The 12,670-nt window shown below is 32.5% G+C and overlaps 2 protein-coding genes across 2 annotated transcripts; both read right to left on the reverse strand.

The window, feature by feature from the left end:
- Window positions 1-212: 212 nt before the first annotated feature.
- Window positions 213-3,675, reverse strand: LOC122576687. The gene is made up of 3 exons (XM_043747347.1): window positions 3,626-3,675; window positions 1,614-1,788; window positions 213-380 (listed from the first exon to the last, which is right to left on the reverse strand). The coding sequence occupies exons 1-3, from the start codon at window positions 3,673-3,675 to the stop codon at window positions 213-215; spliced, it is 393 nt and encodes a 130-aa protein (XP_043603282.1).
- A 2,886-nt stretch (window positions 3,676-6,561) lies between these two features.
- LOC122576256 lies at window positions 6,562-12,403 on the reverse strand. Its single transcript, XM_043746273.1, has 3 exons — window positions 12,389-12,403; window positions 10,536-10,688; window positions 6,562-6,924 (listed from the first exon to the last, which is right to left on the reverse strand). Exons 1-3 carry the CDS (start codon window positions 12,401-12,403, stop codon window positions 6,562-6,564), a joined length of 531 nt encoding a protein of 176 aa, XP_043602208.1.
- Window positions 12,404-12,670: the final 267 nt, after the last annotated feature.

The following is a 12,670-nucleotide window of genomic DNA, read 5'->3' on the forward strand; positions in this document are numbered from 1 at the left end:
CAATTTTATTTTGTAAATTATTATTACAATTTCTTGACAAAAATGAGTAATTTTCCTTTAAAGTCGATTAGTTTTCATCTTAATTCCTCTTCTACAGCTAATATTATTCTTCCTGGAACGTTTTTATCAACGATGGAAGGTTTAGATGAAACACAGTTACAAAACGCGCTGTAAATACGACTAAACTCGTGGCTGTCGTTGTCAAAATTTGATCAGTCGCGTATTTGCGACAAAATGGTCTGGAACATTTCCAAGAACTCGTTGAAAACGGTTTCCATGCCGGGGACGGTTTGTTTGATGCACCACTTCGCCGTCGTCGGGCAAATCAGGATTATGGCGATGACAGCGATCATCAGGGGCGCGAGGAACGCCCAGATAAGCTACAGATAAAGGACTTTTTTAATTCCCAATGAAATACAGTATCGTCAAAAATGATCAAATCTTATGAATACTCTTTACGGAAGCATTCGAACCAAGGACCATAATAATTATAATCGAGATGAGAAAAGTTGCTGTGTAAGAAGTAGTAGGTTGGTTTAATTGATTTTTTTTACTAATAACCATTATAGATTTTTCTTTTAAATAATCATCGTTTATGACAAAATTCTTTTTTGGTCACCAATAACCATTATTGAGAAGGGAAAATAAACAAAAATTAGATGCTTCACAGATAATAAAAAAAATCATATACAATGCTTATGGACAATGAAGGACATAAAAATTAATATTTTTCAATTTTTTCTTTATCAATGATTTTCGTCGCCAAAATTTTAGACATAACCGTTATTTTTGATCGCTGACTTGAAAACACTTGTAGAATATATCGTGTGCTTCATAGGAAACATTTTGAGATTTTATTGGCACTAAAACGAAACTCTTTTGAAGAATCGATATTCGATGATAAAACTGGGATTTGGGATCTTTGGGAAAACTTGGGATCAAGTCTTGCGAGACTACATCGTTAATTGAATATTTTCACATTTATGTAAAACACGCTGTCGTTCGGGAGGATCGAAAATTATACGAACACCTTTAGAAACTTTATATTGCGATGTTCTTTTATAGGTTAGCAACTAAGTGATTGCGGATTTTGCCATTACCGCCTAATGACAAAACCCGCAATCACTTAGTTGCTAACCTAATACTTGGAAGAAAATCTCGTGCAATTAAATTCTGATGCAGAATAAAACATTGTTCTGAATTTCTGTTCGAGTAAACGATGACGTTGACATATTTAACGAACGAATGTAAATGTTAAACCGAGTATGTTGTAAATGCGACGATGCGTGAAGGAGCGAACGACGAATGGAAAAATATCACGGATTAATTAACGGTACGAAACAGATTTTCGTTTGTTCTGCTTTAATCAGCCGTGTAATTGGAACGTTCGTTGAATAAATGAAAATAAACGAGAAAGGAAGTGAAAATAAAAGTGGGCAGAAATTTGGCAGATATTAGGTTGGCAACTAAGTGATTGCGGATTTTGTCATTAGATGGTAATGACAAAGTCCGCAATCACTTAGTTGCCAAGCCAATACATCCCAGGAAAATCGCGAGTAAATATTTCTAACTTGTAAAAGATGTATGAAACTGTGAAAAAGGATGGAACTTACGTAAGAAATCCAAGACACTATCAGCCAACCCAGCAACACTGTACCAGCTGTATTCAAATATGGCGCGTACTCCGGTCGTACAACATATTTTAAGCTGGGAAATTTCGCGCTCAAATCTGTCAGAATAACTTCGAGCTGCGTGAAAAATTGATAGATAATAAATCTCGAAATTTTCCTACGCTCGAATTATTCGCGTTAACGAGGTTACCCGTACGCATTGTTATAATATGATTAGTATGATTTATGAGTCTGTTAGCCAGCGAGTACAAATTTTCCAAAGTACGTAGAATTTTCCGCTACAGATACAAACAGATTTACAGTCTCGATCGAGAGTGTCAGGATATTTGTTTCTAATAAAACATCGTCTATTGAAAACCGAAATCAAAAATTGACGTTCTATACGATTCTTAAGAAGCAGGATCGAAAAATATTGTAAAATACCAGCAAATAAAATAATTAAATAATTACATTTAATAATATCTAGAAATAAATAATTGAAAACACAAATAATTCCTATAATCAAATATTTTGTTGAATTTCTACCAAGTTCGAAATCGAAAACATCCTGTACAGTTTCTATCGAGCAAGGTCAAAAATTTCTCATATGAATAATTTTTCACCTTTGCAATAATTGGATAATTATTATTTGCTAATTCGTGTTAATATTCTATCGTGAGACAATTTGCTTTCTCTTGGCTAATAGCACGAATGTAACGTATAATACGAGTATTTACAATGCTGGAGTTGAATATATTAATTTAATATTTTACACCCTGTAGTCAATGTATATGTGCATATATTATTTATATAATAAATCAATGTTTCCTGGAGCAATAATTTCCTGAAGCAACATGTTTTATATTTAATAGTTTCTTTTTCATTTTTTATGTATTCAAAAACAAATTACCTAAAACTCCAATGTATTTAAATGCATACAGACATACAATCGACTAGTCAGATATATTTTTATAAAATTTAATAAAATAAAATATGATAAAATAATAGTGTACAGACAAATGTCAGGAACTGCCACACAATTTGCACTATATTCGTCATTAATTTTTACTTACGTCCATATTTATATATCTCTATTACGAGATTACGAACGCTGAAAATTTACCATAATTCATAAACGAATATTTTCATCCTCGTTTCATCTCACGTTACATTGTTCACTGTCTGTCGACTCAACTAACCTACATGAGTTTCATCATAATTGACAATCGTTCGATCTCCCTGAATATCGTAAACTTCAACTGAAATGATAATAATAAATCTCGAAATATCCAAAGAAATTTTAATGAAATTTTTATTACATAGGGAATAAAAAAAATTGTTTAGAAATTTCTTGGAAAATAATTCTGCTAAACTAGGGGAAAACGAATTAACTAGGGGAAAAAATGTCCTTTATGATGTCGAGATTGAAAATTCACGTGATGAAGAAGCATGTTCTATGATTTTAATATCCCTAAAGGATTTTAACGAAATTCTATGAAAATCTTGTTGGAAATTAATTATTGAGATATGTATAATTTTATGTGCTAGATTAGGTTAGGTGCGTAGTAGTGATACTTGTATGTGAATATCAATGTGTGGAAGTACGTGTGTGGAAGTACGTGTGTGGAAGTACGTGTGTGCGCGGCGTCTCGAAAACAAAGGAATGTAAACTGTTCAGGTCGGTTAACGGTCAGGTATGGAAGAAAGCGCTGAGACGCGTGCAAGTGTGTATCGATGAATATCCTTGAAATCGCTTATCAGATAAATATATAACTATTCTAATATGAATTCTAAGTGTGAATTTAGTGTTCCTATACCATTATTTCGGCTATTAAGATCGAAAATTGTCAACAGTAATAAATAATTTTTAAGAGTAACTATATTTCCTTTGCTCTAAGAATGTTACAATGGAAAAATACTCTCCTGCAATTTCGTTCATTTTCCAAGATCAAAGAGAAAGTTTCTTCGCCCTAAGTTAATATTCTGAGGTACGTTATTTCATGTTCATAACATACTGCTCATAATTTACTTTGAACACAGCATGGTTCCCATATTTTAAAGCCATCTTCTCTTTGTTGCCAAGCGAAATGAATTTCTCTGTGCGACCTGAACTCGCAGGATGACCTAATGAAAAAGAGAACGCATTTGACAGGAAATGAAAAAAAAGGGGGACAAAAAAAAGTAAAATATGGGAAAAGAAACTGACAGAGTCCACGATGAAAATATCTTTTATGCAAAAATGTTCGCGCTTTTTTTCCTCAGCTTCCAGTTTCGTTTTAAATTTTCCGAAAAACCGAAGTCGAGCATCGGAAAGATAAAACTGTTCAAAATTTTCATATTGTTAAGACATTTCAAAAAATATCTTCGAAATTTTATTTCAGAATTATATATATATATATATTTTCTTTTTCTTTAATTTCAACTTAAATAACAGGCAGATGGCGTTTTGTGATATTACAAAAAGAATTTTCTCGCGTGCTTTTCGCTTGGCGCATTTTCTTCCAACCTAATTATCTGCGGCTCATTTGATAGAAAATAAAAGTAGCGAAGATACAGGTGAAAAAATTCTCATTCGCGATGGAAAGCCATTAGTCGAGCGTGCAATAAATCTAATTATCCTGACATCAGAATGATGTATTATAATTCGCGAAACTGTGGACCGATCATAAATTAAGCCACTAATTATCGCGAAATCTGAATTCATCCAAAATTCCCTGATTTTCCATGAATATTGAAAATAACGACAAAATATTTCACGTAAAAGTTCTACCAATTTTCATATAATCAAAATAATAAAATACTAATATTCTTTATATCTTTCTTGTTTTTCTTTTTCTTTTTTTTAGTAATTCTAATATTATTCATTTAAGGTTGAGAAGAATTTTTATAGAAGAATTTGATGAGAAACAGGATTTTTCAAATTGCAACGGTGAATCTTTAGAATTAGAATTTTTTTGCAATTCTAATTAAAGTTCTTTGAAATTAGCATTGTTTAATTCAATTCTTCTTACATGTAGAATACATGTTAACGAGATCCCTTCGAAATTAGACGAGAAGAGAAGGAGACGAAGAAAAATGATCAAAATAATCCAATAATTTTTAACATTTACAATGATGATGCACTAAAAAAAAGTACTGTATTGAAAATTTAATTTAATAAATATTGCTCTAATATTTGTTTTTCATAACTGAATATTTAGTTTTTTATATAAGTTTCTATGTTTATAAATAAATTGCAAATATATATTGAAATATTATTTGCATACAATATTTCTTGCACCAAATAATGTCTTTTTATATTTATTTACCTGATATTATTGTACGTGTATTTTTTCTTGTAAATAAAATTTTTATATACTTCAATTTCTACTTAACAAATAATTATTATTGCAAGAAATATTAATACTTTTATACAGTTATTGACATACAAACATCCTCTAATGTTTGAAATGTACTATAATGAACTTAAATTGAAATGTAAACGTAATGTTGATACGTGTGAAATGTAATATATATGAATCTTTGATTATAAATATTTATTTGTATTGTAAGCAGAATTTCTTCGTATACATAAGCAAATCTTCTGCAAAATAGAAATGAAAAAAGGAGGGGGAAATAGTCGATGTAATGTGGAAGTTTCTACTAAAGTGAGTATTTTGCTTTGAATAAAATTCTGCAGTTTTGTTATGAAGATATTTCGCAACTTGGGAAAAACACGAAAAAAAAACAATATTTTGCATTAAATAGTATTTTTTTCACACCATTACCGTGATCTTTCTCGAATTAGGAAAAGGACAAAGAGAAAACAAAATTCCTAAAAATTGCACAGAATACAATTTTCTTGTATTTTTAACCGGATCTTCTACAAACTATGAAGTGGAAGGAAAATAAAAATAAAGGGAAGGAGAAAAAGAATGATCGGAGATGTCGAAAAGCAAGTGTAACAATATCCAATTATGATCGATTATCGCGTGGAACGTATCATCCAACGATGTAAAGTCGAATAGACGATGACGTGTTTTTAATTGGAATTTCGCGAGTAAAATTAATTATCGACGGATGACGAGATTTTAAAGACATTTATACGATTACTTCAATTACAGAGAGAATCCGTGAAATCAAAGGGACGCTCAATTTTGGAGGCGTAACATTTGATTCCCCTTTGAGGAATTTGTGAGAAAATTGTCCGCACTTAATTGCCATTCGACGATTTATTACGATTTGTGCAATTTACTTCAGATTTGATTTAGGCATGCGTGAAAATCGGAGAATGGGGAAAAATTTAATTTCACAGGTTTAACGAAAATCGGAAACGAGAGTGTCAAAGGTACTTTAAAAAGCAATCATTGGACAATATGATTGTATAATCTGGAAACCATACTCGAACAAAATAAATGAACAAGTTTATCGGTGGCAAGAAAAATGTTGGGAATTTAGAATTTTCCAGAATTCAGTCTTATGAATAACAGCTCATAAAACGTTATCGATACTAAAAATTGATCTGCTATCACATCAGTATCTAGTCTTATAATTTGCAATTAATATTCTAACCTAACCTAAAATTCTAACTTAACCTAAAAAAGACTGCTATAATCTGATAACAAAATATTTTCCAACAGTGAAAGATTGAAGTTTGTTAGAATATCGGTCGAATTTTATTAAAATATTAATAAAAAAATTCCTTTCGAAAAAGATAAGAGATCAAGTTCTGTGAAGAATCTAAATAAAACTACATTCTATTTGATATTGATAAAAATTTCTTACAAAAAGGTAAGAACCAAATTCACTTGCAAACCCAATGACAACACATTTCTTTTAATTCGTCCAAAAGATATATATATATTTCAAAGCAGACTGACGATTTTCATCAAATACCATCGTCGTTATTCACTTCAGAGATTTATTCTCCCATGGACTTTTCAAATGTTTCGTTTGCTTCCTTGTCGCTGGTCTATCCAATTTCTTCGGAACCAGATTTTTCAGTTTCACGATCATCATCAGCCTCTTCGATTTCTCCATCCTCGTCAACCTTCTCGACTTCCACCTCGTCGGGACTGTGAACTTTTATCTCTTCCTCGTCCTGCTCCTCGCCATCCTGACCGACGCTAGCCACTTCTGACATTTGTACGACCCTGTAGTCATCACCCTCGCGAGGGAACGTTTCTTCCATCAATCCTGACAGCACGTTTCTGTTGTAAAGCACTTCCGGTTGACGTATACCTATCTCTAATTCTAAGACAGGTGCACGTCCACAATCCATGCGAATCTTATGGTAAGCGTTGGATGTCAGCTTTTTACTCTTCCTCAGCCCAAACTGCGGACAGCCAGGCATTTAACATTAACTGGCCACGAGCTTTCCGGCCCTGCCACTTATTTTCCATTTATCGACGTATTTTAAATATTTCGTTTGATTCACAGAACGGTACAGTAACCACGAGCTTTTGTTCGATAGTCAGACAAAAGGATGTTTCGAACAAAGGTTAGTCGGCTGTCGAGCGACTACAAATTGGAACATTAAGAATATCAAAGAAACTTTTACTTCAATGGAAGAATTAAAATCACTTTATTATTCTTTTTTTTTTTTTCAATTATACGATACGACATTTTTTAATGTGCCAGATAGGTTATGTTTTTTAATTCTTCATAAAAAAAATGTTAAAGTACTTGGATCAAAGTATGATTAGTTTGAAAGATATTTTGACTTTAATATCGCGAAACTTATTGCATAAAAAATAAGGGAAGATAGTGCGGTGCTGTTTCGGTTTTACGTTCTCCCCCCCCCCCCTACCTTCACGTGATAGGTTTCATGACATTAAAGTTCAAATATCTTTTAAACTGATCATTCTTCGACTCGAGTATTTTCATACTTTTTTCCTAGAGGATTAAGAAATGCATTGGACGGCGTATTAAAAAATGTGATGTTCTGTTTAGAAAAATACGTATGACCTTGGCTTTTCGTGCAAGTGAAACTTTTTTTGAATTTCTTAATGTTGTAGTCGATCCGAAACTGATTAACTTTTACTCGAGATATCTTTTTATTCGACTATCGGAAATGCCTGAAAAATCGTAGGAATTGATTTTTGGACTACTCTGTATAATGACTTACAAAAGTATTTCAGCACTTACTATAGAAAACTTTTACATATACAGTGGGGAACAAGAGAAAGTTAAAATTGATAACTATGAATTTTAGTAACTTTTGCATCAAATATTGTTTACAGTTGTTTGGTCATCTACTCTGTATTGTACACAAATTGTGTAAAATTATAATGTCGTTTTATATTTCTTATTCTATTCTACAAAATTCTTTTTGTTCGCCACTGTATATTATTGAGTTGGCAACTAAATAATTGCGGATTTTGTTATTAGGTTATAATGCCAAAATCTGTAATCACTTAGTTGCCAACCCAATATACGTGTTGTGTAAAACATTCTGGAATTTCGTTAACACTATAACCAAATACGTAAATGATTCTTGATACCAAATTAATTATTACTAATTATTGTTAATTTCGAAAATATTTGGTTATTCTATCACAGAATAAAGAGAATATGAAGATCCACAGTAGGAAGGTTTCCATCCTTTGTAGAGAGTCCGTTCTTTACAAGATAATAACAAAAGGCACTAAATACTAGGGAATTTTAGAAAGTAATATAATTGAGGAACCTACAAATTCACCAGATATCTTCATTGTATACGATAAAACGAATTGAAACAGGAGAAACAATGGAAAAGAAGTAAGAGAATTTACAATTTTACAAACCAATATTTGCACGCTGTGTAATAGAATAAAAAGTGAAACAAATGAAAGGATCTGAATATTTCAAGAACAGAATATTTCATTGCTTGCATCGAAACAAAAAGAAAAGCGTTAAAAGAGTCTATGAATCTAGAAAGCAATATTTTCATCTCTTAGAAAATAATGAAAATAGATGAAGGACGAGAGAAAAGAAATAAAAGATTTTAGATACTTGAGGAAGAATATTTTCATTTTTTATAAAAGAACTAATCGAAACAAGCAAAAAAGAGGGCAAGAAATAGAACAATGCACGAGTTTGTTTCTTACGATTCGTTTGATCATGATTTGTCAGTTTGGTGACAATGTAGAAAATCTGCATGTACCTAGTTGAATCTGGTAAAAAAATATATGGTGATTCGTCGGTATAAGAAATTATTAATGGCTGGAAATTCCGGGAGGAGAGCATGAAATAGATGATCTAATTTCCGCGAATAATCCGCACGACGAGGTCCTACGACGACGGTGGTATTACGAAATCGTGTAATAACCTAATATTTTAGCTGGTTTCACACAGTACTGCAGACAGTTTTCCATTTTCTCTAACGTTGGCAAACTGCACACGACAAACCCTCGTCGACGAATATTCAACGCGGCAAACTAATTAATCCGAACGACATTAACGATCCTCCTATCTTACTTTAACGTGATTCTCTTCTGTTTTCCATCACATTCGACCATCACATTCCAAGTTTAAAATCATCTGAAATCTGTTCAATGTAATTAACGATAGAGTTAAGTGTTATGTCTATGAAATCTAGGAATTATTACTATACTTTAGTCTAGGGATTTTTTTATACATCAAGTCAGGTTAAAAAGGAAATCTTTAAATCCAGTCCAATGAGACTAAACCTTTTAAGAATTTTCTCTGTGGCAATACCAAATTAAGAGTTTCTATAAATCTTTCAAAAAATGAAATCAGTTAATTTAATTAGAAATGTTCTACGTATCTTGAAAAACAATCAAGACCACTCGCGTTAAATTCACTAGAATATCACAACATAATTCCCTAGATCATTGGACTAATTCTATTATAGATGAACTAAATCCTAACAAGCTTCCTAACAAGTTTCCCAACAAGTTCTCCAAATATTGAAACACAGGATTAGTAAAATAGAAACGAATTTCTCTTCAGTTTTATGTGCAGCTTACTTCTAAAGTTTGATAATATACTTCACAAACAATCGTGTCCCTCGCTTCCTTTATCCAGGCAGATAGATAGATCTGCGCATAGAAACGTGAGCTAACAAATTTTAATAAAGTTCCTTTCGTTAAATTAAAATACAAAATTCCCGTGTACATTGGAAACGAAAAAGTCACTATCCTAACTCCCATCTAAATCAAAATTTACTTTACTTTAAAAAATTTACTTCAAATCAAAAATCTTTTTCCCAATAATTTTCCCTTTTTAAATATTAAAAATAATTGTCATTTCGGTCTCTGAATTATAGTACAGTGAAATTAAATGCAAAATTGGGTCAACCTGTCGAATAGCTACCTCCTCACAGATTTCAATGCTCCTGAAATATGTTATCAAGGTCGTCATTCTGAACAACCTTTTCCTACACATATATCGGGTGTTCGGTTTTCAAGTTACAGACACAAGTCTGTTCGTTACCTTCGTATGAATTTTAGCCTGTAGTGAGGTATTAAAGGGAAAATAATAAAAATTGAATTGCAAATGGAAAGTAGTAAGTGAGGTTAGGTTATTTAAGTGATTGCAGCCCTCGTGAACGGGGACAGTCGCATGGGGGCGGAATTAATGTGCGATTTAGAACCAGTGATGTTAAAAAATAGAGGAAAAATACTAGTACACACGCCTATAGTTCTAACATCTAATGTACAAAATCGTATGAAAAATAAGAAAAATAATATTAGTATAAAATACAAAAATAATAAGACATGGATAAAGTATCCGCAACTATATAAACAGCTTATACATGTATAGGAAAGAGTTGTTCAGAATTATGGCCTTGAGCACATATTTCAAGGACACCGAAATCAACGAAGAGTTATCTGTATTCAATAGGTTCACCTAACATTGTTACAGTTCCTAATGGTCCAATAATATCAGCCATTGATAAAACGGGTGTCTAAAAGAATTCTATTACCTCGTTCTCATACTCACAATGATTATCTTGCCCGATTGGTGAAGCATAAAAATGGTAAAAGGATTGATCAGGGTGATGGCCAGTTCCACCAATCGCAACACGGCAACGAGGCAGACTAGAACGCCGGTTAATGCCACTAGCCCCACGAACTGGAGCAGACACGTTACCGCCTGAAATATCGGACACCATTTAGCAGAGGCAATGACGTCGAAAAATCTTCCAGAGAAACAGGAAACGCTGGGTCTTTCGAGTTAACGTTTGACGTTTCCGGCATCATTTTTCTGCTACTAACTAAAATTGAAATTGATGACCAAGAAGATAGTACGCCGCTCGAAAATACATCACAGCACAGTCGATATTAATCGTTAGCTGCTATTGTTGCATTAGAGTATCCCTTTTATTTTATTCAATGTTTTATATCTGACGAAACGGCAATTATAAACGATGATCTTCGTCGTGTACGATATTAAACGAAAATAAAATATACATTCTACGTACACTGGCGACCATAATTATCGGGACAGATTTCTAGCAGGATTGAAATATTTTTCATTATTTTTACTTTCTAATTGCTTTGCTATATGCCTTATATCATATTCACGTTGGATGTAGCTTACGAAGTGAACTATTATGTGAAATAATATTTTTAAAATTTAAAAAAAACTGGAGCAGAAGGAGAAAGAGGAATCACTTTCGCTTTTAGAACTTCGATTATCAAGTAAAATCAGTATCAAGCATTTAAAGTTTTCCTCGTTATTGGACGTCGTTATTAGATCGTTAAAAGTTTCGAAGATATCCCATAATCTATACTACGTGCCTGAACCAAAGAGAAACTTAGAAAAAAAAAAGGAAGAAGAAAAATGAATCACTTGGTTTTCGTTTTGAAACTTTCGTTTCAAGTAAAACCAGTATTAAAAGTTTTCACTGACATTAAACATCGCTATTAAACATTAAAAGTTTCCAAGATATCGCATAATTGCTTTCGAGAAAGCTAATCACATTCATCCCGGAAAATCTTAAGGAAATAACTGGCCACATTCCTTTTGAAGTCCATCAATTTTCCTCCATATTTTCAAATAGTATTAAGTATCGTTATTAGAGCACAAATATTTATGCAAATTCATAATTCACTGAATGCAATGGAAGAGATGAAACCTACGCAGAAATTGTTTACCATACTTGGAACATTTGATAGACTTTTGCAATTTTAAATTTCCTTAAAATATATAAAAATCCACAGTCCAAATAAATGTTCCACTTGCGAGAATTCTATATTTTCTATATATCTTCTATATCTTCGTATGCTATTTTAAAAATTGTTGAAACTCCTGAATCTTCTCAAAATAACATATATAATACAGAAATAAATTTACTGAGAAATGTACGAAGATCTGCAAAAATATTTCTTAATAGTAGTGACATTAAATACAGCTATTGATCATTCGCAACTTTCCCCACTTTTCGCACGAATATAATAAGCGTTGCGTAACTTTTGAGTGCGGGTGTGTAACTCGTGGCTAGAATTAAAAAATCGTAAAAAGAAATTGCACCAAGGAGGAGTTTCTGTTGAAGAACGTCAGAAATTTGTCATATGAATAATTTTTTACATTTCTAATAATTAGATAATTATTATTTAAATAATGATCATTAAAACAAGAATTTTCGAACAAATATATTCACAAAAATTGATTCAAGATAAGACACCGTATATATGTTGAAGCTTTGCTCGAATCGTCATAACCTCTAAGTGAAAACCTGTCTCCTTGGTCGTACATATTCCAATCCTCGTTCAATAAGAAAAATCAACACCGGTGTGTCTATCTGGTAACAGACGATAAAGGGAAAAACGAAGACAGAAGAATTGTCTCACGCAGAGGATCGTCATTTCCGCTAGTACGTGTTTGGCTGGCTGGGAACGCGAGAAGCGAGCGAACTGCTGATTCCTGTCGATTTCATGGATAGAACGTCAATATCCAGTTCATTCCGTAGGTTTGAGCGACGACGAAGCTACATTCTCATCGTCGTCGCTTCCGATTCGAGCCGCTGCACCACAGAAAACGATGCGTATCTGAAACTGGAACGAGACTTGCGGAACACGAGACAAGGAATGAGGTGAAATTGTAGAGATTTCAGAGAGATGCAAAAATTCGAT

The sequence above is a fragment of the Bombus pyrosoma genome, linkage group LG16, assembly GCF_014825855.1.
Source record: "Bombus pyrosoma isolate SC7728 linkage group LG16, ASM1482585v1, whole genome shotgun sequence".
In the NCBI taxonomy this organism is placed as follows: Eukaryota; Metazoa; Arthropoda; class Insecta; order Hymenoptera; family Apidae; genus Bombus; species Bombus pyrosoma.